Source organism: Sceloporus occidentalis, unplaced genomic scaffold (assembly GCF_023333645.1).
Source record: "Sceloporus occidentalis isolate IW3139 unplaced genomic scaffold, rSceOcc1.0.p SCAF_3, whole genome shotgun sequence".
Classification (NCBI taxonomy): Eukaryota; Metazoa; Chordata; class Lepidosauria; order Squamata; family Phrynosomatidae; genus Sceloporus; species Sceloporus occidentalis.
This window is the reverse complement of record NW_028316983.1, coordinates 171,733,524-171,758,995: the sequence shown is the minus strand read 5'-3', so window position 1 is coordinate 171,758,995 and position 25,472 is coordinate 171,733,524. Positions and strand designations below refer to the sequence as shown.

The 25,472-nt window shown below is 39.6% G+C and overlaps 1 protein-coding gene across 2 annotated transcripts in view; it reads left to right on the top strand.

Annotated features, from left to right (window-relative positions):
• Positions 1-25,472, top strand: part of LOC149317123 (RNA polymerase II subunit A C-terminal domain phosphatase-like) — a 79,208-nt gene that overhangs the window by 31,567 nt on the left and 22,169 nt on the right. The window contains exons 9-12 of one of the 2 annotated variants that reach the window (XM_089516898.1): positions 794-935; positions 3,080-3,310; positions 8,630-8,789; positions 24,238-24,413. In XM_089516898.1, the coding sequence (XP_089373024.1) occupies positions 794-935; positions 3,080-3,310; positions 8,630-8,789; positions 24,238-24,413 (709 nt within the window). The remainder of the gene's footprint in view (positions 1-793; positions 936-3,079; positions 3,311-8,629; positions 8,790-24,237; positions 24,414-25,472) is intronic. The other variant, XR_016280577.1, reaches the window with a different exon arrangement.

The following is a 25,472-nucleotide window of genomic DNA, read 5'->3' as shown; positions in this document are numbered from 1 at the left end:
GCTTTTAGATGGTTGGGGAAAATGTAGCTAGGGTAAAATAAGTTTCAGAGGACCTAACCTCAGCAATTTCCATTCCTGAAATAAGTAATCATCTGAAGCTTCCAGCAATGGAAGAAGCTTTCAGAACCGCCGTTCAAATACGTTTGAGCACAAAATTTCTTAAGTAAATTCCAATATTTGATAAAAGCCTACATTCTGAGAGGTGATAGAGGTCCACTCTGGGAGTTTTACTCTTTTAGTTCAGGTGGTATCTGGAAAAGTCCAGGTAATTTATCTGAATATTTGTTGACCCTATCAGTGAAAAATATTTGTCTACAGGTACTAAAGAATTGTGCTACTTTTACAACTGGAATTTATTTGTAAAACATTTAAGTGAAGCTCAAAATCTTAGTTATTTCTATTACCAAGACTTGTTGATTTGCTTTTAAAGGGTTTCTGTTAGCATTGAGGAGGTAGCCCAGGTACATTTAGAAACATCCACAGTGAATTGGAATTCATTTTGTTTAACTATCTTCTTTAGCTGCACTGAAATCGTGCCTTGAAAAGGTATTGTCTGGCATGCACGTCCCTTGAGTTTTCCACATTTTTTGTGCTAAAACCTGGAATGAAATGGATTTAATTGGCATTATTAGCACTTGATATCCGCAAGATACTCAGCACTGTGATGATGGGGAAACATTTTTTTTGCAGTCCTATGAGCTGGTACTGTTTCTAATAAACTGCATCTATAAATTGATCTATTGCAAAAAAAAGCTTTTCTGTTACAAACACTTACGTTCAGTTGTTTATACAGGTACAGAAAAAGTCCGGCAAGGTCAGAGCTGTAAAAATCTCCATATTGTAAATCCAGATTGGTTGTGGAGCTGCTTAGAGCGTTGGGACAAAGTAGAAGAACAGCTGTTTCCTTTGAAGGATGATTACCTTAAAACACAAAGGTAAAAAGTAATGCTTTAACCCAGCAAGCCAACTCTTGTGCAGAGCCATCTTGTTCATTCTTTACAGTGGGCCCTTGGTATCTGCAGGGGATCTGTTCTGGACCTCCTCTCCCCCCCCCCCCCCCCTGCAGATACCAAAATGTGTGACTGCACCACCATTGGGGACAATGGGACTTTCACTGGATGCATCCTCCCTCCCTCCCTGCTTTTACCTGAGGTGGTGGGTGGCAAGGTACCTCCACCGCTTCCTTCCACTCCTTCTCCTCCTCCGCCACTGCTGCAGCTTCCTTTCACCCAGTGGTGATCCCGCCCTGGTGCAGGGGGTGGGACTTCTGGGGAAATGGCATGTGAGTGGGAGAAGCACCACACAGGCCGCGGGAACGGCTGCTCACTGCCCACCCGGAGACCTGCAAGGAGTGCCTGTAAGGGGTCCCCATCCAGAGATGCCACTGCTCCCATCTGTTCCTTCCTCCTTTGCCCTCTTCTTCCTTTCTCCTCGTCTTCCTACTCCGCGGCTTCTTCCTGCCTCCTCCTGCCTCTTCTTTTCTTTTTCTGCTTCCTCTGTCCTCTTATTCCCACTCCTTCTCCATGGCTCCTTCCTTCCTCCTCCTGTCTCTTCCATCCCCCCTCATGGGCTGGCCATCCCCGGCCATGCCCAGATGTTCAAATCCGCGTATGGCAAGTCCACGGATATGGAGGGCCCACTGTATTTGGCTTGAATAATCTGTGACTGTATTTATAACTTAATCCTTGCCATTCAAAAGAAGTAGTAGAGAAATAAATAATAAAACTTTTATTTCTGTCCTGCTTTTTGTTGAGACAATCAAAGCGACGTACAAAGATTAAAATGCCTCAGTATGAAGCACAATTAAATGATACAGTACAATAGAATTTACAGGAATAAAGTTCCGTTTTCTTCCCATGGGTTTCATTTTTTAAAAAATTCGTTGTAAAATACAATATAGGAATTCTTCAAGAAAATCCTCAGTAAAAAGAATCATATTGGCATTTCCTTTCAAGATTTGCCCTGAGAAAAGCAGGATGACTGCTCCTTCGGGACTATTGCTGTAAAGGACTCAGGCCAGCAAAGTTCAGGCCAGCAAGGTTGATCCACTGATGGTATGACTTCTAACAGCAGAACTGTGTGGTGGACAATCTACCCTTCCACTACAGCCCCCAACCCCGTGCATCCTCAAAACCTAGTCTAGAGGTTAAGTAACAATCATCCTTTCATTGAAGAATCTGTGTATTAGATTACATTGTATTTGTAATGTCGAAGGAATTATTCTTCAGAACAAGCCCTGAACTCATTTCAGAACTGGAGATTTGGGTTGTTATATTTTTAAAAATTGCTTTGATCTCATTTAATGCACATAACAGATTTTTTTATACAACCCAGTTTAAAACCTGATGAATAATATTCAATTTTTGTAAAAATAATAATAATTGGGATTCCACACTGAGCTATAAAAGTATCTTTGGAGAAATGACTAGCATTTGAAATAAAGATTAATGCATAACTAGCTAGGCAGGAGTGTGCACTTTGGTCTGAACAGTAGTTAATTATGTGATTTTAAATCTTATTGGTAAGAATATATAACAATGCTATATAAGTAACAGGGTTAGTTAAAAATTATGCTAATAAAAGTTATAGTATAAAAATGTCTAAACACTGTACTGTAAATAATGAAATGTTTCCATTGAATTCAGTTCAGTGGAAACTTCAGCTTCGATTGGAAGATGACTTTTAAAAATAGAATGTTACCTTCACCCTTTTTTGCATATCTCCCACCCTTTTGTTAAGCATTGTGTGGTTGTGTGTGACAGAGAGATTTGATGTTTCTTTATCCATGGAATAATTGTGTTTTTCCATTTGCAGACATTAAGGAGAAAACCAAATTCTGTTTTAAAAAATATGGAAAAGTGAAATATTAATCTTGTGGTGAAAAACTCAATAATAAATGCATTGTTTCCAAATCTAAAGTAAATTGTGTACACGGCTATGTTTCAGATCAGCTTATTTACATAAGCAGTTGCTGATCTACAATTAAAAGTTTAATCCAAATAGATGTCATTTACATTTTTTAAAGTATGTTGAGGCTGGCTGCTAATCTAATGAATATTTTAAATATTTTATCTAACAGAGAGAACAGTCCTGCCATGTTTCCAGATATACACAGTGCTTTCCAAACTGCCCTTTTTCATCCAACTCCGATTCATCCAAAGTGTCAGCCTGGTCCTGAAGTTCGGCTTTATGATCCCAACACTGGAAAACTAATTAGGAAGGGCTCTCAGAATTCCAGTCAGTCTATGAATATTCAAGGACCATCTCCCTCTCTTGGTCTACCAGTCCATGGCGAACATTCCTTGTTCAGGTATATCAATAATATAGCTCACAAACAATCTTAAAGTTTTGTGTGGGGTTATGATGTGAACAAACTTGGAAAGAAATAACTCCAATAATATTTTTCCCCTCTTGCCATGGGTAGTACAAAACGTGAAATGTTATTTTTGAATCCTTATGTGTATTAAATCTTTCACAATAGCTGACTTACAGAAAACTTGAGAAAGCAATTGTTCCACTTTCTGCTCCTCTAGTGCAAATAAGTCTGCAATACCAAGTTGAAATAAATGACAGTAAATGCACTGCACCTTTTGTTGTTGTTTTTGCATCAGAATAAAATTCAGCAAGCAATGGTCATTTTGATTATCTTCATCTTGATTCTTACAATTAAACAGACAACTTGTTTTATTTCAAGTCAGTTTTCTGAATTATGTTTTAATAAGTATTTTAAGTGCTTACTGCAAATTTGGTTTTTATTTTGCCTAGATTTAACAGAATTACAATTTTGTACTATCTATTTTTATTTTAAGGTACACAACCACCACTGTATTTCTAAAAGTACTACACAGGGCAACCTACTTAGCTGCCCAGAAGTAAAATTACAGAACTAGTGTAAGAAGGCAGATAAGTCTGGAAACTTCAATTAGTTCAAAATATGGCAGCCAGGTTAGTCACTGGAACAGCGAGAAGTAATCACATAACTCCTACTTTAAAATCTCTTCACTGGCTGCCTATCAGTTTCCGGGCACAGTACAAGGTGTTCGTTTTGACCTATAAAGCCCTTCATATCTTGGGTCCAACCTATTTGCGGGATCGCCTTCTTCCATACAATCCACCTCACACACTCAGGTCCTCTGGGAAAAACCTATTACAACCAACTAAGATTAGGTTAGCTACAGTTACCCAGAGGACATTTTCATCTGCCACTCCCAAACTATGGAATGGCTTGTCAGAAGACATACGAAACATTAATAATCTTGACATCTTTAAGAAGGCTGTCAAGATGGATCTCTTCGCACTCCCACTGGATCTCATGGATGCTGATCATCATGTAAAACACCCCAAACGACCCATCTCTCTACTGTTTGTTGTTTAACTGTCTGATTGTTTTAATTGGTAGTTTTATGGTATGGTGGGAAGGAGAGACTAATGGGATTATAATGGGATATATTTTACAATTGTATGATGTATTTTATACTGTATTTTGTTCTGACTGTAAGCGTCCTCGATCCAGTGGCAGAGGCGGGGTAAAAATAAAAAATTATTATTATTATTATTATTATTATTATTATTTAAACTTTTACTGGCCTACACAGATTTTTTTCCCTTAGCAAGAACTGTATCCAGTCTTGTTCATACTAGATTATCCTACCTGATGATATACAGTATGTACGTTCTGTATATATAGTGTGTTGTGTTACATTAGTTTTCAAATAAGTGCTCTCACATAATCTTACCTCCCTGCCCCCAGACTTCTGAGTTTTTACTAATGCCAGAGACATATTCAGATAACTATTGATTTTCAAATGTGCACACACTCATTCATGCATATATGGGTATACTTTTATTTATTTTTTTTTATTATTATTGTATGCTGCCTTTCCCCCAGAAGGGACCCAAAGCAGCTCACAGATAAAAACATTTTAAAAAATTAAAATAGTTAAAAAAATTGTGAGAGATTATTTCATCTCCACCTTAAACTGCAATCAGAAGTCAGCTCTGTGTGTTTTTCTCCTTGGTGTCTTTTGTTCTAACATTATACCTGAGAATGATCTATGTAAAACTCAAAATATTGCACAACATAGTGTAAGGTATAACTCCGAGGCAGTGATTCTGAACTTTGGGTTTTCTAGGTGTTTTTGACTTCAGCTCCCAGAATCCATTATGCTGGCATAGGCTTCTGAGAGCTGAGGTGCAAAAAAACAAACAAAAAAAACACCTTGAGGATCAAAGGTTGAGAACCCCTGCCCTAAGGTAAGCATTAGTTTTTATTTATTTTTTTAACTATCTTTTTGCTTCTTTAACTTTCATAGGTCTTAGACAGCACCATTACACTCTTATATCTGTGCCTTATAGAATCCAGCACAAAAGGATGACCCATTCACCACTTGAACAAAACCCTGTTGTGATGCTAATCCCTTAATTGACTCAGCTGTTATGTATTGGATCAGGAGAAGAGGGAGCATAAATGTAGGCGGGAAGTAGCTAAAGGCAACTTTAAAATACAAAGAATTTATCTGATTTCAGCAGTGATGTAGTATTGTCTATTTCCACTGTAGATAGAACTAAGCACTTATAGGCAGTGTAAATGACAAACTGAAAAAGCAGAATAACTCTTTTTATTTGCCTAGTATAAACACTAATATGAACTATTTGTCCTGGAGTCTTCAGCAAAGAAAGGCTTCAAATCTTTATGTCCAACATGCTTGTTTCACACACTTAACATCTTCTTATCAGTCTTCCATTTTCTTCCTGTAAAATGCAGTTTTTAAGTGGCTTAACAATGGTAATTGATACTTGCTTAATAATTGTATACTGTACTATTCACACATAGTTAATGGAGTTAGTCTGTCATATTATACTACAAGGCCAGCACACAAATAATAATAATGTGCCTATGAATATAATGACTCCTATAGTCATAGCTTTGGCTTTCTGGTTGCTCAGACAGAGAAGTGTGTGTAGTTTTAAAAGTGCTTGTGTCAGCAGTGCAGTAGTCTAAACCACAGTTCTTCAAAATGTGCAGTGTTAACAGAGGCTGTGTTTCAGAGACATCAGAACTTCCATAAAGTGCAAGAATAAAAAGATCCTACAGCAAGAGCTCTCAAATCCCCTTTACACTTTTTCTTTCCCAGCCCAGTAGAGGGATCTCTCAGGAACTTGAAAGGCTGATGATGCATTCTATTCACTTCCATCACATCTGATACAGAATGTATTATTTCAGTCTCACAGTGAGAGGTACCTGTGGTAGTTTCTGAAGGTTAGACAATATGAATAAAATCCTAACTAGCTTTCAGTAGTTGTCGCTAGTCAAACTGGGAATTGGAGCAGAGAAAAGAGAATTGTTATTCGCTGCCAGTGGTTGACATTGTCAGACTGTATGTGTTACTATTACGATGACCTGTGGTATCATCCATGCTTTGTTCATTACTGGGATACCAAATTGATGGCATCCAGTCATCTGGTAAGCTACCAAAGTCTGCCATTGCATAGGAGTTCCAGATCTGGTGAGCATTGCAGGCAAGGATAAAGATCTAGAAAATAAGATTTTGCCCACTATATGATACCTTCCTGTTTCTTTTAAAATCCTGTGCTAGTGCACCCCCAGCCTTGGGATCAGTGGGAATTGCACATCTAGAGATCTTGTTGCTGAAGAAGGAAAATCAGTAGCTGAGGGAGGAGGTTCCAGTTCTTGATGGTTTTGGTATAAATTGATCCAGTATTGTGTTTGTACTTGTGGGAGGGGGTGAGGCAATGAGAAGGTAAAAGTAAGTCAGTCTCTGGTTAATTTTGAGCAGCCTCTCAGTTGGCTGTCTCTTTATAGAAGGAAGTTTGTGGGACAAATGTCTTGTCCCCGTCTTCCAATTTTTCTACCTAGGGTGGGCAATGTGTGTATCCCAAGCATAGAAGGAGCAGAACTAGGCCTAGGGGGGTCCTTTCTAATTCTTTATCTGGACCACATAGATGTTTGATGGAAGGGAAAGAAGGAGCATCATGTTAGTTTCTGTTACGCCTTGAAGGTGCAATGTCAGTAGAGTGGTTTTAATTGCTCATTCATGTAATTTTTAATCTTAACGTGTTTTAATTCTTTTTAGGGGGGATATTATGTATATATTATTGTATTTTTTTAATATACTGTACGCTGCTTTGATTGTTTTCACAAAAAGCAGGATATAAATAAAAGTTTTATTTATTTTTTATTTTAGGGTGAGAAGGAATTATGCTTGGACATAAATTCTGAGAGCCCTGTCCCAACCTTCTGAAAGCATCGTCTAAGATGTCTTTAACTGTAGTGTATTACTTTCCATTGAAAGTAATACAGACTGATGAACATTTTGAATTTACATTTGTTATAGGCCCAAAGTTACTGAACCAGCAAGTTTATCTGCAGACTGAAAGTTGCCTGTGTTCTTGGAACTTATATAATGAGTTGTTTGCATTCTTTATTATGAACAGGAAGACAAAGCTCAATCATCTCCCTCATAGAAATCATTAAACAATAATAACCACACTCACTGAAGTGCTTGCTATGGCCAACAAACATCTAACTAATAAAACTGCAAAATTCAAGGCCAAGAGTTTATTTTCATCATTTATTTGACTGTGCTTAGTTCTCTGTACATACATTTTCTGTGGGTTCTTTCAACCATTATAAGAAATGGGGTAATCCGCATTCACTGCTCTATAAAATGAATACTTTCCAAAGCTGTCACCAGTCATGCATTTGAGTTGTATTGGTGAATCCCCTTATCTAGCATCAGTGGCAGCGCAATTTATTGCTGACTAAATAAATACTTAATGGGTGCAGAATTTTTCAGAAAGCACAAACAGAATAAGCACCCAGGCAGTAACAATAGTTTTTTGGAAAGGATATGCTTACCTGTAGGATTTTGTAAATCTTCAGCGTTAAACTAGAACTGTATTTGTTTAGTGGACGTGGCACTCTGTAAGAAGAATTTTCTTATCTAGCAGAATAGTACTTTCAGGAATTTTTGGGGAACATGGTTATAATATTATCCAAAATATAAAACTGGGTCTAATGTTTCTTTAAAAATCCATTTAATTTAATTTAATTATTTATTTAATTATATTACGCTGTTCTGATGGTGTAGAAAAACTGTATTTTAATGATCAATAACTTCTCCTGTAGACTGAAAAAGATTCTATTCAGATGCAGATCATGCATAATTATGATCATCTCATGGGATGATCAGTAATATCCAGGTGTAGTTACCTAGAAGCAAAACAGTTAAACATACACATAGCCTTTTAGATGATCCTATGAGAAACTTTTGTTCTGAGTTGCCAAGTTATTAATATGTGTCTGCCAAAGTTGGACAGTTCCCAAACTTTTATTTCAATATACAGTAGTTTTTTTCCTTGATGTAACATATGGTGCTAGAAGGAATCAAGATCATGAGTGAATCATTTCTACTTGATAGTTCTCTGGTATTGCCTTTGGAATTCTCTGAAATGGGGGACAAGGCAATCCAGATAGCAACATGATTAATGGGGCACATTTTTCCAACGTAATAGTTTTGAAATAGGTCTGTGCCCTACGCTAAATCTGACATTCTCCTCAGTTCCACCCCTAACATTTTTGTAATATAGAGCTTCTGAAATGTTTCAGAGTTGTTCAACCGCATCAGCAGTTTTTTGATGAAGAGGAGATGCCACCAAGTGAGACTGAAGAACCTGGCCCTTCCAAACGGAAACGCCAGGCAAGTATGTCTGAGACAATGCCACTGTACACCCTGTGTAAAGAGGATTTAGAAAGTATGGATAAAGAGGTGAGTTAAATTGACCATGTATTATGATCCAGAGTATTATTGAGTAATATGTTCTGATGCCAAATTTTTAGTATAATAGAAGAGGTCACATGATAAGGAGTGAGGGTTAAGGCAAAAGATGAGGTATTTACTGTCAAGTAAATACTGTAAAGTATTCAGTGCTACATCTGGGAATTTAACTTTTCTGAGCTGTGATTGTTTTTGTTGTTGTTTTGCTGTTGTCGCTTCTTAGCAAAATGTATATTAATTGTCACTAAAATGATGTGAGAAATCCATGTATAAACTACCACACAGGGCAAGTGTGGATGAAAGGTTGTAAACGCGAAAATTGAAATTGCCTTTCTCGTATTTAAACACTTTCCCACCCAATATGTTTCAGCAAATAGGCCAGCCATGTCAATATAATCACATGTGTTTTTAGTTTGTAATAATGGTTACTAGTTTGCACAGAAACGCTAAAAAAAATGTGGGTAAATGTAAAGACAAGAAATGTATTGTTAGAAGTCCATTTTGTATATGGGTTCTAATTGTGCTAAAATATGGATGATGATAATAATAATAATAATAATAATAATTTTTATTTATAGACCGCTATTCCGCAATGATCATAGCGGTGTACAGTAAAATTGCAATACAATACAAAAAATTGCAAGGCCTCTCTCCCCCTCAAGATGGTGGTTGGAGGAGGGCTCTTTTTCTTCCAGGCCTGGCCTCTCTCCCCCTCAAGATGGTGGTTGGAGGAGGGCTCTTTTTCTTCCAGGCCAGGCCTATCTCCCCCTCAAGATGGTGGTTGGAGGAGGGCTCTTTTTCTTGCAGGCCAGGCCTCTCTCCCCCTCAAGATGGTGGTTGGAGGAGGGCTCTTTGTCTTCCAGGCCAGGCCTCTCTCCCCCTCAAGATGGTGGTTGGAGGAGGGCTCTTTGTCTTCCAGGCCTGGCCTCTCTCCCCCTCAAGATGGTGGTTGGAGGAGGGCTCTTTGTCTTCCAGGCCAGGCCTCTCTCCCCCTCAAGATGGTGGTTGGAGGAGGGCTCTTTTTCTTCCAGGCCAGGCCTATCTCCCCCTCAAGATGGTGGTTGGAGGAGGGCTCTTTTTCTTGCAGGCCAGGCCTCTCTCCTCCTCAAGATGGTGGTTGGAGGAGGGCTCTTTTTCTTCCAGGCCAGGCCTCTCTCCCCCTCAAGATGGTGGTTGGAGGAGGGCTCTTTGTCTTCCAGGCCTGGCCTCTCTCCCCCTCAAGATGGTGGTTGGAGGAGGGCTCTTTGTCTTCCAGGCCTGGCCTCTCTCCCCCTCAAGATGGTGGTTGGAGGAGGGCTCTTTTTCTTCCAGGCCTGGCCTCTCTCCCCCTCAAGATGGTGGTTGGAGGAGGGCTCTTTTTCTTCCAGGCCAGGCCTATCTCCCCCTCAAGATGGTGGTTGGAGGAGGGCTCTTTTTCTTGCAGGCCAGGCCTCTCTCCCCCTCAAGATGGTGGTTGGAGGAGGGCTCTTTGTCTTCCAGGCCAGGCCTCTCTCCCCCTCAAGATGGTGGTTGGAGGAGGGCTCTTTGTCTTCCAGGCCTGGCCTCTCTCCCCCTCAAGATGGTGGTTGGAGGAGGGCTCTTTGTCTTCCAGGCCAGGCCTCTCTCCCCCTCAAGATGGTGGTTGGAGGAGGGCTCTTTTTCTTCCAGGCCAGGCCTATCTCCCCCTCAAGATGGTGGTTGGAGGAGGGCTCTTTTTCTTGCAGGCCAGGCCTCTCTCCTCCTCAAGATGGTGGTTGGAGGAGGGCTCTTTTTCTTCCAGGCCAGGCCTCTCTCCCCCTCAAGATGGTGGTTGGAGGAGGGCTCTTTGTCTTCCAGGCCTGGCCTCTCTCCCCCTCAAGATGGTGGTTGGAGGAGGGCTCTTTTTCTTCCAGGCCTGGCCTCTCTCCCCCTCAAGATGGTGGTTGGAGGAGGGCTCTTTTTCTTCCAGGCCAGGCCTATCTCCCCCTCAAGATGGTGGTTGGAGGAGGGCTCTTTTTCTTGCAGGCCAGGCCTATCTCCCCCTCAAGATGGTGGTTGGAGGAGGGCTCTTTGTCTTCCAGGCCTGGCCTCTCTCCCCCTCAAGATGGTGGTTGGAGGAGGGCTCTTTGTCTTCCAGGCCTGGCCTCTCTCCCCCTCAAGATGGTGGTTGGAGGAGGGCTCTTTTTCTTCCAGGCCTGGCCTCTCTCCCCCTCAAGATGGTGGTTGGAGGAGGGCTCTTTTTCTTCCAGGCCAGGCCTCTCTCCCCCTCAAGATGGTGGTTGGAGGAGGGCTCTTTTTCTTCCAGGCCAGGCCTATCTCCCCCTCAAGATGGTGGTTGGAGGAGGGCTCTTTGTCTTCCAGGCCTGGCCTCTCTCCCCCTCAAGATGGTGGTTGGAGGAGGGCTCTTTTTCTTCCAGGCCAGGCCTCTCTCCCCCTCAAGATGGTGGTTGGAGGAGGGCTCTTTGTCTTCCAGGCCTGGCCTCTCTCCCCCTCAAGATGGTGGTTGGAGGAGGGCTCTTTTTCTTCCAGGCCAGGCCTATCTCCCCCTCAAGATGGTGGTTGGAGGAGGGCTCTTTTTCTTCCAGGCCAGGCCTCTCTCCCCCTCAAGATGGTGGTTGGAGGAGGGCTCTTTGTCTTCCAGGCCTGGCCTCTCTCCCCCTCAAGATGGTGGTTGGAGGAGGGCTCTTTTTTTTCCAGGCCAGGCCTATCTCCCCCTCAAGATGGTGGTTGGAGGAGGGCTCTTTTTCTTCCAGGCCAGGCCTCTCTCCCCCTCAAGATGGTGGTTGGAGGAGGGCTCTTTTTCTTGCAGGCCAGGCCTCTCTCCTCCTCAAGATGGTGGTTGGAGGAGGGCTCTTTGTCTTCCAGGCCAGGCCTCTCTCCCCCTCAAGATGGTGGTTGGAGGAGGGCTCTTTTTTTTCCAGGCCAGGCCTATCTCCCCCTCAAGATGGTGGTTGGAGGAGGGCTCTTTTTCTTCCAGGCCAGGCCTCTCTCCCCCTCAAGATGGTGGTTGGAGGAGGGCTCTTTTTCTTGCAGGCCAGGCCTCTCTCCCCCTCAAGATGGTGGTTGGAGGAGGGCTCTTTGTCTTCCAGCTATACCTCTAAGTTAATGGGGTATAATGGATTCCAGAGGCAAAAAAGGGGTAGGGATAAAGTTCCTACACCACCCCAAAAAAATGGTTTCAATATCTTTCAGGAAACTTGTAATTCAAAATTAACCATATGCATGTGTGAAATGAATCAGCCAGGTCATGTAAGCCTAGTAAAAGAAAACATTAAACCTTCTGTCAATCACTTGAAGGCTTTTTCCAAAATGCATGGAAATCTGCCTTATCTTTTTCTTTCATCATATAGCACCTCACTGTGGAAATCTAAATGAGCAAAATTCTAACAGCCTTTTGTTGAATGACTCTGTTAAATAACTTGGAGGACAGAATAGAGCACTGAGAGAGCTCACAGGCCAATAGCCCTCAGCACCACCGTCCATGAAGGAATGAAGCCATTGTAAAACAATGCCAAGTCCCTACCCAGAGAGATTACCTAGAATGATACCGTGGTTGATGATATCAAAAGCTGCTGAGAGATCCAGCAGAGTTAATGAGAACACTACCCCTGTCTAGCCTAACGCCATCAATGAAGACAACCAAAGCCATCTCTGTCACATAACCTGGCTTAAAATTGAAATGGATTTAGATAAGCCACCTCTTTCAGAAAACCCTGAAGCTGGGAGGCTACCACTTGTTCCAGAACCTTTTCTTTAAAAAATGGAATGTTGGGGATTGGCCAATAATTATCCAGAATAGTGGGATCCAAGGAAGGGCTTTTTTACTACTGGTTTTATAATAGCCTCCTTCAAGCCAGTTGGAACTATCCACTCCCCTTCCAGCTTTTTAAATAAGATATAAAGGACAGGAATCTTAACACACATGTGGTGGTTCTCATCTCATCAACAATCCACATCCTTGGGTTGGACAGACTGAAAAGTATCCATTGCCACTGGGCAAGCAGGCACCAACATTACATTAACTGGATCTGCGTCAATTACAGCGTTCAACTCAAAGTGGATCTGAGTGACATCTGGTGTTACCGTGGGAGGATTTTCTTTTCCACTGATTGGAAAGGAACCCACTTCTAGCCATGTGTGCTCAAAGGCCTTTATAAAAAGAAGCTTAATTCCCAAAAGTTTTGTTAACAGAGGTATACCTGTGGTTGTCACATTTTCTCCTATTTTTTTCTTCTTCAAACATTATGTCCATTATGTCCAAGATATTTTTCAAAATGATTCTTAACATTGCCATAATATTTCATATTGCATTTGGGTGTATTCAAATTAGTAGTGTTCAAACATTCAGTGATTAGTGGAATATGCACTTTCCCACAATATAAATGATTATATAAAAGGTTTTGCATCAGGTTATTTTTTCAAAGAATGCATTTATGAAATGCCATGTTTATCACTTTCATCAATTTTATAGATTAGTTCTAGAAAATATTGCAGGATGTTTGATAATATTTTCATCTGAAGTCTTATAGTAGACTGTTTTTTTGGTCTTCATCTGTGCCTCTGTTTTTGCTTGTTTGGATGCCTTTACTGAATGTATACCATTTGCTACAGCACTGCCTGGTATGCTAAATGTTGATCATTTTTGTAGCACACTATAATCAGTATGACTGTATGAAATCCTTTAATAGATTTGGGAATCAGTTGTCATGTGTCTCAAAGTAGTATTGAGCTGGAAGCCTAAAATTCATCTCCACATAGTAAGCATTTATAACTCATTTAAGAGCACATAGTATATATTTTATCATATGTCACTTAATTTCTCAAACTGCTTTTTCTCCATAAGCAAAGCAGCCAATAAAATCAATATATATATATTGGACTCAAATCTTACGCTACAGGAACAATTAAAAATAAAACCCAAGGATTCACCAAGATATAAACAGAAAAGAAATCCAGTGCCACACACACCATAGTTCAAGCAGTAGCCTTATCAAGTATGTCCTTCAGATCCTTCCAGTCTTATTACTGGATGTCAGCTAGAAGTAATACTTTAATATTTGTATAATATAGGAAAGCAGTTTTCCTTTTTTGTTATTTTAACTAACATTGATTTTGTTCCACATGTGTCTGTGTATGTATGTTACGCAGAACTGGTTATTTTGAGAATAATACTTTATTGTATTTGTTCTACTCAGCTTTTATTTTTTTGGTATGAATTGCAGGTCTTGCATAGGCAATTATGATGCAGTCTGTGTAAGCATTTTTTAAATAAATAGCTTGGGGCTAGATTCCCCCACTGCTGTAGTGGAACTTCTAAGAAGCCTATAATCTGAAGATGAATTTCTCACCAAACAACCACAGTTAACAATGGAATAAAAATTCCCCACAAATGGTCATATGTGCAAACCTTTACGTACTTTATAAGAATGCATTAATTCTAATACCAGTGATCAAGAGCGCTGCTTCAGCTATTCTTGTATGTACAGCTGAAAAGTGCTGGAAACTTGAGTATTTGTTGATCTCCTCCTGGTCTATCAGTTGGAAACAGAATGGATCACAGTTTCCATGGCTGGTGCTCCAAAATGAGTATAGCAATGTTCTGGGGAAGAATATCTGCCATTTATTACAGCTTATCTCATTCTTGTGGTGCTCTGATGGTTAGCTTTAGAGTGTAGGAGGTTGTCGTAATACATTTCTGAAGATGGACTGTAGCAGGAATAACTGAAGAAAAATGGAAGGAAATGGTTATATACTTTATAGAGACCTCATAAAGATTGTTTTATAACTGTATCCCACAAAGATAAAAATCATCTTACTCCTTTTAGTCATTTCCGTGGCATTAAAAAAAAAGAACATATACTAATGTTTGACCATCTCCCTCTGGAGAAGAGAAGAAATATAAGTTTGACTTGAAATGAATTGTCTGCGCTTCTACTGCAGGAATAGGGGCCTTGTATTACCACTCATCTGGGTGGGGGTTAAGGAGGGTGAGAGGACACAAAACTGTTTGGTTTCACTATTCCCACCTTCTTGTCAAATTTGACCTTCTATATTTTATAGCTTTACAAAGGTCCATCTTGAGATTGATTTTGGGTCCCAAATCTGGGTATTTTACTGTGCTGGTGTAATGTGAGGGGAGTGGTCTGAAGAGCAGGAAAGAAAACTTTTTCCTAAAACATCACAGAATAATGGTGAGAAGTTACTTTCATTTCATAGTCTGCCTCTAATTCCTCCCTCTAGAATACTTACTTACTATAAGGTGTTCGGGGGTTTTAATCACTCAATTCTACCATTCTTCTTTGTGATCTCTGTGACTCAAACAAATGAGTTATTTGCACTTGTGTAGTGCATTGTTTGAACCCTTTTAGAGCTATTATATATGCTTTTTGGCAGTAATCCTACCCACAATCCAGTCACCTTAACCACATGCTTCCTACCTAGACCCTTAGTTCATTTTCATCCACCGTGTGATCAGCATCGAATCCTAGTTTGGGAGAAAGGAGGGATATAAATCCAAAATTGGATTTTTGGACTGTCTCTATGGCTCTTGCAGTTTGGCTTGGTGATTCTCCAGTTTATTCCTTCAGTTTTGTTCTTGGCTTCTGATCTCCTACTTTGATTTAGCCTGCTCTCAGTCATTTTTTTGGTTTGGTGATTTGGTTCATTGAACCCAATTATAGCTTATGACTGATTTTAAAAATGCACCACATGTCATGGTAAGATGGAATGGGCCCTTGAAATGTCTACTGTGTCTTGGTGAGGGTCACAGTGTTGGGTCTTGCATTCATTGTAAAACATCCACCTCTCAGGTACATACAAACTGATTCCAGACTGAAGGTTTTGCTGCCTGAGCAGACTGTCAAACTTCACCTTCCAGTTTGGAGTCTGTCCCACCTCACTTGATCTCTGCCCTGACTACCTCTGGTTCTTCAGTGAGTGTAGCAGTTAAAAGGTCCTTGCTTAATTCTGGGAGCTGGCTGGACGTATATCAGGATGCTACTTCTCCACCAGTTTTGGCTTCTGTGTCTCTTTCAAAGAATCCTTCATGCCACCAACATCTATCAATACCAAGCTTTGTCTGGACGTTCCCTTGAATTTGGGCCATTCACCTCTGCCACTGAGCATAAGGCAGACAAAGAGATAAAAGCAGGCTGATGATAAACCCCAATGTTCCTTGCGGTCTACTATTCCAGCTGCTTCAAAACATGCTCCACAGCCAACATTGCCTTAAATAGCATCAGAGGTACAAGACTTAGTACTGATCTCTGTGGATTTTCCACACTCCTCTCCAAGGCCCAAGAAATAGCCAAGACCTTCCTCCCTTGAATCATTGCAGATTGTGCAAGTGCATATTGGGTCTGCTTCAGAAGGAGAGATAGCTGGCTCTCCTTCTGCTCATCATTACCAGTTGTTAACTCATTCCACCTACTCCTGTTCACATTAAAGGGCTAAATCACTTCTGTGTTGTTGATATCAACATGGTTCCACTGATCCTCAGTATGAATGAGAGACTGAGCACAGGAGCTGGAGTATATATGACCAGGATGGGTCTCAAAGATGCTCTTCATATTATAGATACCATTGCTCTCCATAACAGGATGTGAGTTACAGTGAACTCAAGAAAGAGTGGCATGTCTCCCATGGTTCTTATCCCACTCATCACTGCTACGATATCCCTCACTGTTGTCACAGCCCTTCTTACTACTAAGACAGTAATCACAAGAAATCACCATCTCACTTGCATCCAGTAAGTGCTGCTGGTTCCTCCTCAGGTCGAGTCACCAGGTCAAAAAACAGCTCTATCAGCTCCAGTTTTTCTTCCCTCTTACATCTGAGCATTCTGAGTCAGATCCATCATTGATCTCATCATATATGCCTACCATGCATTCTGCCTAGAGTGTCGGGTGAACATGACTCTGTGACCCCTATGGATGATGTCTGTCCCTTTGCAGAGCAAATCCTTTGCATGGGACAAGCTCTAGATCTTCAAGTCAGACATCAAGAAGTTGTTTATTACTGTTTCCAGAGTAATGTGCCTGCTTCAGTTTCACTTCTTCTATCTCTCTTCAAAATTGCTCTCAAGTCCTGGGCTGCCCCATCCATGATTCTATCCACATTGAAAAAAATGAATGGCATGTACTGGATGTCACACTCTGATTTGGATTGGCTTTTGTACTAGTCCCCACAGAAGAAGAATGACACTCCCTCTGATGATACTCCCCCTGATAAAGAAGGCAGAAAACTTGGCAGCATGGTCCAAAAGTGCTGCTCCTGATCTGCTCTCTGTTTCAGGATTGGTAACTATGAGGCATGTTAACGCATGAGGCATGGTAACTATGGGGGCTTAACAGTACACCTCTGGGAGAATATGATCTCCTGCTTTCTGGCCACACCTCGTGAGGACAAATATCTGGCTAATTCTCTACAATCCAAAACCTATTCTTTAGCCACTCAACAGGTAAAGTCTGCCTGTCATGTAGCCAATAATATACTGCTCAGACTCAATCAAGGGCTTGTTCACCATGGAGATGGATAACCAGCTGGAATTTACTCATGAGATGTGTACCATGGCCCACAAATTTGGATTACCATTTCAAACCCAGCAGTCATTGTACTCCTGTTTCAGCTCTACCAGAAAACCATCAGGTCTCAGGAGTTCCTTTAGCCCAGCAATATACTGACAGTCTTCCACCTATATCCTCCCATAAAGCTTCTATAGCTATGTACCATCAGTTCCACAAGAAAAGGTCCCAGCTTTGTTTGAATAGTCTTTCGCCCGCATCCTTTACTTAGGCTTTATCTGAATATCTATATAATTGATGTAAGCTTGATGAATTCTCATAATTCTTAATTCTGGAAACAGACAAAGAGAATAGATTCCAGTTAGTAGTACCATCTAATTCATCTTCAGATGTACAAACTGTTGTTTTTTTTCATATGCTGAGAATTTGTGCATGCAGACTATAAGAAGCAATGCAGCACAAGCAAAAGGACATCTTTTATTTATAAATAGATTCACTTCAAGAAGGTTAATAGTCTCGCTTAGTTATTTTTGTACTTGCATTTCAAGTGGTTAAAGTACTAGAAGAACACATTGGGCGCCAGCATGTCTTGCAAATAGTTTACAAAGTCCTGGTTCATTTGTGCACCCATCAACATTACAGCTGTCTCTCTTGGTGGCAAATGCTTTTGCAGTATCATTTATTCAGTAAAAAACAGAAAATATAGAACTTTACAGTTGATCATAGTTTGTATTTTCTTCCACTGCAGGTACGCACTGTTTAGATTTTTTTTAATTGGTCTGTCACAGTGTTAAAATACTTGGGTGAGTAACTCTTATCCAAAATGCTAGGGACCAGAGGTGTTTCAAAGTTGGAATTTCTTTGGATCTTAGAAAGAATTAACATGGTACATATCTATACTGTATTTGCAAGGCTGGACAGAGATGCAAGGCTAGAAAGAGGGGTGGGAATCCAAGCATAATTTCTGGTGGAGATCCATGCCTCCCCTGATTTCACAGGTCTTCACATATCTCTCCAGCCTCATGTCTCCCACATCTCTATCCAGCCTGGCAGATACAGTATGTACTATGCTACTTATATTACAATATAGCCAAAATATTCTAAAATCAAAGCCTCTAAGTGTCATGCTGGCACTCAAACAATTTTGCATTTTGGAGCCTTTTGGATAAGGAATAGGTGGTGTGCGGCATCATGTCATGAGGGGGTGGAGTCACGGCATCAAGCATGCGACCGCTCACTGTGACTCCGCCCACAGGCAAGCACTTTGTACCAGGCCAAACTGAATATTTAGAGTACTCAGCATATGTATATCCACCCTAGTCAAAATGGCTACAGTGAAACTATTGTACTTTGGACATGTCATGAGAGGACATGGCTCCTTAGAAAAGATTGTAATGCCCAGTAGAATTGAAGACAGTGGAGGAGGAGTAAATAGACAAACTTGCCATGAATTTGCAAGACCTGAGCAGGGCTGTTAATAACATTTTCTCTTGGAGGTCTCTCATTCATAGGATCACCCTAAGTTGAAGTTTGATGGGACATAACATTGCTTCAGCTAAATCATCCCCATCAGGTAGCCATTTATCCTTTTTTGAAGCTGTCTAGAGAAGGAGACCATACTACCTCTCTAGGCAATTGGTTCCATTGGTGAACTGCTCTTACTGCCAAGACATTCCTTCTAATGTTCAATTAAAATCTATTCTCCTGTAATTTCAGACCATTAGACCTGGTTCTTCCCTCTGGGACAGCAGAGAACAGGTCTGCACCCTCCTCTCTATGTCAGCCCTTCAGATAGTTAAAGAGTGAAGTCATGTATTAAGATTTTGTACCATTTGTATTACCTTGTATTATTTTATTGTTGTAACCCCGCCTTGATCTTTGGAGAGATGGGAAATATAAATAAATTATTATTATTATTATTATTATTATTATTATTTCACCCCTCAGTCTTCTCTTCATCAAGCTTAACATGCCCAGCTCCTTATCATGTTTTGCTCTCTATACCTCTTATCCTTGTCTTTCTCTTAACCAGCTCCAACTTGTCTATTGTCTTAAAATATGGCACCCAGAACTGAATCACTCTTCCAGATGAGGCCTTATCAGTGTAGAATATAGGTGGACTATTACTTCACTCCTTGGAAACTATGCTTCTCTTAATGCAGGCTAAAATAGCATTTGCCTTCTTTGCTGCAGCATTACATTGCTGATTCATTTTCCTCTTATGATCAACGATAATCCCAAGGATTATGCCACCATCTTGGGGGGAGAGAGGCAGGCTAGCTCCAACTGCCTGCCTGTAAGAAGAAAAGCCCTCCCTTCAGCCACCATCTTGGGGGGAGAGAGGCAGGCTAACACCAACTGCCTGCCTGAAAGAAGATAAGCCCTCCCTTCAGCCACCATCTTGAGGGGGAGAGAGGCATGTTATGTTTTATTTTGACTTTGTATTGTACTTCCTGTTGTACACTGCTTTGATCTAATTTGGAAAAGCGGTATATAAATAAACATCATTATTATTATTATTATTATTATTATTATTAAGGACATTTTCACATGCAGTATAGTGGACCCTTTGTATTGGTGAGCTGACGATGTGTGCAGTACATTGAATGCACATCACCACCACTGAATAATATGGAGTGCAGCTGCCTGCATCTGGGGTTGGGGCTGGAATTGAACCCTATGAATGGGAAGGATCAGTTGTATAGTGGACCCTTGATATATTGTTTTATTTTTGTTTTGTTTTTTGTTTTATTTATATACCGCTATTCCAAAGATCATAGCGGTGAACAGCAAGTAAGCTAATTAGCCCCCAACAGTCTGGGTACTCATTTTAGTGACCTCGGAAGGATGCAAGCCTGAGTCGAGCTTGGGCCCTTTTGCTGGTCTTGAACTCGCAACCTTGTGGTTTTGAGTGAATGGCTGCAGTACAGGCATTTAACCACTGCGCCACCAGGGCTCCTGGTGCTTGGGTTTGGTTCCAAGATCTCCCGTGGATAACAAAATCCATTGTCCCATTAAATATAATGTTATAGCAAAATGGTGTGCCTTATAAAAAATGGAAAATCAGGATTTGATATTGGAAATTTATATTTTTTTAAACATTTTCAAACCATGGATGCTTGAATCTGTGTATAAAAAATCCGTGTATAAGAAGGACCGACTGTACTGCTGAGCCATGTATTCCCCCATCCTATGCTGTGAATTTGGGTTTTGTGGCTTAAATGTAGAATTTTGCATTTGTTTCTGTTGAATTTCAATTTATTGATTTCTGCTCAATTTTCTAGTTTCTCTAGCCCCTTTTGAATTCTGTTCCTATCTTCCAGCATGTTACCTACCCCTCCCAGTTTTCTGTTACCTGCAAACTTAATAAGGATTCATTCCACCCTGTCATCTAGGACATTGATAAAAATGAACAGTTATGGCCCTAGTACAGAACCCTGAGGCACTCCACTTGAGACCTCCTTCCAGTCTGAAGCACAGCCATTGTTGACAACACTTTGAGCATAGTTTTACAAGTAATTATGGATGGGAAATATATGAAAATTGGGAAACATTGAAAAAGACAATGTTATATTAAACAACAAACTGAAGGAGGAAGTGAGGAGGAGTATATTTAAAGAATGGAAAGACAGATCACCAAGGAAGAGTACAGATGTGTAGCCCAAGGTTGCACAAATAGTACAGTGGACCCTTGTTGTACGCTGGGGTTTGGTTCCAAGATCCCCCATGTATAGCAAAATCTGTGTATGCTCAAGTCCCATTAAATATAATGACATAGCAAAATGATGTCCTTTATAAAAAATGGAAAATCACAGTTTGATATTTGAAATTTATACTTTTTAAAAAATATTTTCAAACCGTGGATGCTTGAATCCGTGTATAAAAAGGGCCAACTGTAAAAAGAAAGCTAAAGCTTAGGATGAGCTAAGACTGGCTAGGCAAACAAGGAGCAACAAAAAGGGGTTTTAAGGTACATTCGAGGCAAGAGAATGACCAAGGAGATAGGGGGGCTGTTCAGTAAGGATGGTAAAATGCTAGCAGATCACAACAAAAAGGCAAAACTACTCAATACCCATTTTGCCTCAGTTTTCTCCTAAAAATAATAACTGTGTGCTCCCATGCAGCATCAGAGATCTTGGCAAGGTATCTGGATTGCATTTCAAGATTGATAAGACATTAGGCAGGAATCACCTAATTAACTTAAATGAGATCAAATCTGCATGGCGAGATGAATTACATTCAAGAGTAATGAAAGAACTTTTTGAAGCATTCTTGCCATCATTTATGAGATACAGTACCTTGGAAAACATGTGGGGTGCCAGAAGACTGAAGAAGGGCAAACATGATCCTTCTCTTCAAAAAAGGCAAAAAAAAAAAAAAAAAAAAAAAAAAAAAAAGAAGAAGAAGGTCCAGAAAATGACAAACCAGTCAGAGAAACCAGTCAATACCAGGAAAGATATTAGAACATATATTAGAATAAATTATACAGCAGTATGTTGATGGCAGTGCAGTGATCTGTAGGAGTCAGCAAGGGTTTGTCAAGAAGAAATCCTGTCAAATTAAGCTCATCTCTTCTTTAGATCAGGTCACTAGTTTAGTAGATTGTAGGAATGCTGTGGATGTTATTTACCAGGATTTCAACAAAGCATTTGCTAAGGTCCCCATCATATTTTGATTAGTGAACTAATAAACTGTTGAATAGACGGGAACACTATTAGATGGATCCATTCCCCTCTATCTGTACATATTCATTCTACTAAATTCTGTATTGTTCTTAATTAAATTTATTATTATTATTAACCTTTATTTATATAGCGCTGTAAATTTATCCTTTCTAAAAGATTCTAAAAGATCTTGGTAAGTTACCCAATTTTCCTGTGCTATTGTTTCTTTCATACAGAAAGCTTCATGTGTGGAAACTAATAAAGGCTTTGGGCATAACCTTTGGTTTGTGTCTATTCCAAATTCTTAATAAGGCATATCTCACAAAAAGATGGGTTAAAATGTATACCATATATGCTCGACTATAAGTCAACCTCATGTATAAGTCGAGGGCAAAATCTGGGGCCAAAATTATGGATTTTGCTATGACTCGTGGATAACTTGAAGATAAAACTTAGGGCATACAGCAAAGGATCTAAAGAATGAAGCAAAGTAAAACAATGTCAAAGAACTTACAAAATTCCAGCAAATATAACTCTTTCTGCTCACTCTTAAGGTTGGATGGATGAGAGACTAGAGGGGGTCAGTGCTTCCAGGACAGATTGTACTCTTGCTTTTCACCAGGGGATGGTTCCTTCTTTTAAATAAGAGTTAAGAAACAGTATTTACATTGACCAATGGATAAGTCGACTCCAATTTTGGGGGGGTCAGTTTTTGACCTAAATTTCTAGACTTATACATGAGTATATACAGTATTAACTTTTATTTTATTGTACCACAAATATCTGTCCCACCCAAATAGCTAATTTTAAGAAAAGCGATCCTTCTTGTTATCTGGAGGAGTGTATTTTGTATTTAATTCCAATCCATGTATAAAGTTATCTTTAAAAATAGAACCATAATATGTTTTTGGTCCCAGTCTGTTAAATATTTTGGCTTCCTTCTGAACAAACAATTTCGATTTTTGTATTGTTGCTCTAGAATAGAATTCTGAATAGGCCTAAGATCTAGCATCCCAAACATTTTGTGCAGGTAGGTTTTGGACTAATCAGCAAACCAACATTTTGTTGTTAAACAAATATGGCTTATAACTTTGTGCCAATTACATTTTTGTTTCATTCAAATAATAAGGGGAATCATAAACATAAGACTCAGCTATTCAAATAAATTGCTAGTTACTTGTATCAGGAAATATGACTCAGACATTAAATCTATTATAGCACAGCAGCTGCAGTATGTAACTGGATCTTTAATGTCTTAACAATCCAGTTCTGAACACAACTACCTTGAAATACTTGTCATTTAACTAAGTAGAGTTTGTTTTATAGTAAAAATATTAACAGTTGTAGCCTCAATGAGATATTAATGTAGATGAATGTCCTCTATTTATTGCTGTGTTAGTTTACCCTATCAATCCAGAAGGATGGTTCTTTGAAGATCTTGTGGGTTTCTGATTCTAAGCATTTCTACAACTTGAAAGAAGATGCTTTAGAAGTAGAGAAGAATCAGTTTTTTCAAAACCTTGTCAGTCTCATTTCTGCTTTCACTGAAGAGATGAGACAAACTGCTTATGTTTGCTCCTTTTTTGTTCCAGATGTATAACTTTCTATCACCTCTGCCTCTGTGCATGTACACTGCCTTTTTGAGTTTTCTAATAACCTTGACCATTTATGACCTGAAAGTTTGTGAAAAAAACTAATACATGTTCTCTTCAGTTGTTTCTTTAAAAGTCACAAATTAACATACTTATGGGCAGGATTCTTGTGTAGTTTACTTTCTGCCCTTTTGTTCACTTTTTGCACTGAGTAAGATTTGATTTGATATGAGTTTAATTTAACGTACTCCATTCAGTGAAAATACAACTATTATTCTAGTAAAGAGATGTAGTTTTTGATTCTCACAGATGTAATGGTTGAACATGCAAATATTTTCATTTGCCACTTACATTAATGTATGTTTTACACTAAAAATTACACAATAATTATATGTTTCAGATCAAATATGCAAATACTAAATTTTGAACAATTATGCTTAAAACATATGATAGAAAACCAGTAATGTTTAAATGAGTATGTGGGCATTATGCAAATAGGATATTTAGCAAATTCCCAATGGACTGGTTTTTTGCTGCGAGGTTTGGCTTTGATTCTGGTTTGTGGCCAAATTTTTCATTTGGCAAATTTTATTGTCATTTGGTGAGTGTTTTAGCTAATGAAGTCAAAAGGCCAGAGTGATCAAAGTTTATATAATTGTTTTCTGTATTATTATGTCACTAGTAATTATTGCTCATTTGGCAGGTTGATGACATATTGGGAGAAGGCAGTGACGACAGTGACAGTGAAAAAAAGAAGGGAGGAGGAAGAAAAGAAAAAGCACCACAGGATAATACAAAAGATACTACAAACATAAAAATAGATGAGAGGCCTGTTTCAGCATCATTGAGTGAAAGAAGTTTGACAGGCAATCTATCCAGGTAAGCACTTTATAAATAATGGTGCCATTGTTCCCTGCATTTTATTTCAGTTACCAGCCACACCTTTAAAATGGTTAAATGTTTGTCAGTAATATTAATATGTATGTTACTGGCAGGGTATGCATGTTTGTATGTACATATGGATAAAATAGACATATGCAGTACCTTACAGAAGTATTCCCCTTTTGACTCTTCCAGATTTTGTTACCACTCAGATTTTTTACCACTTGATGTACACAAGATGTGCAATACTGTAAAGCTGGAAAATAGTTTTAGTGGGGCAAAGAAAGTTAAGTAAATAAAAACAAAGTGGCAGATGCAAGTCTCCAACCTCAAGAGTCAATACTTGGTAGAAACACCTTTGGCTATAGTAACAGCTGTCTCATATAATCAGAACCTGAAAGATGGCACTTGATACTGAGAGTTCAGCTACAGAAGTCTCATAAATCTATAAGTAAAGGTGGTAAGTGCACCTTCTGAACTATCTAGGGATTTTAGATTAGTGCTATAATGGATTTCATAAGTAAGATTTATATGTATATCTATATATAAAATAAAAATATTTAAGAGAGCAGTTTCTTTTCCAGAATAAAACAATTCCAAACAAATTGAATATTATGGCAAATGGCTGTGAAAAGTTATCATTGTGGAGCAGACATGGGTAGCTACTGATGGTCCAGTAAGCACACATGCCCTTCACCATACCCTAGGGAGCTATGCCACCCTAACACAAAACATTTTTTCTCAAAATGCCCCTTGTATCCTGTTGCTGTGGATGTGGAGGGCACTGTCGTCATGTTTTTGTCTCTCCCCTATGTTTTTTAGGCCCACTAGATGCCTTTCATGTAAAATAGGAAGTGGCTTCCAGTTACTTCTTGCTTTCTAAAAGCAAGAGTTAACAGGTTCTGGAGCAGTTGGTGGCCTCCCAACTCCATGGGTTTCTGGATGAAACGGATTATCTAGATCTATTTCGATCTGAATTTAAACCTGACTATGGGGTGGAGACAGCTCTAGTCGCCTTGGTGGATGACCTATGCAAGGAGCTGGACAGGGGGAATG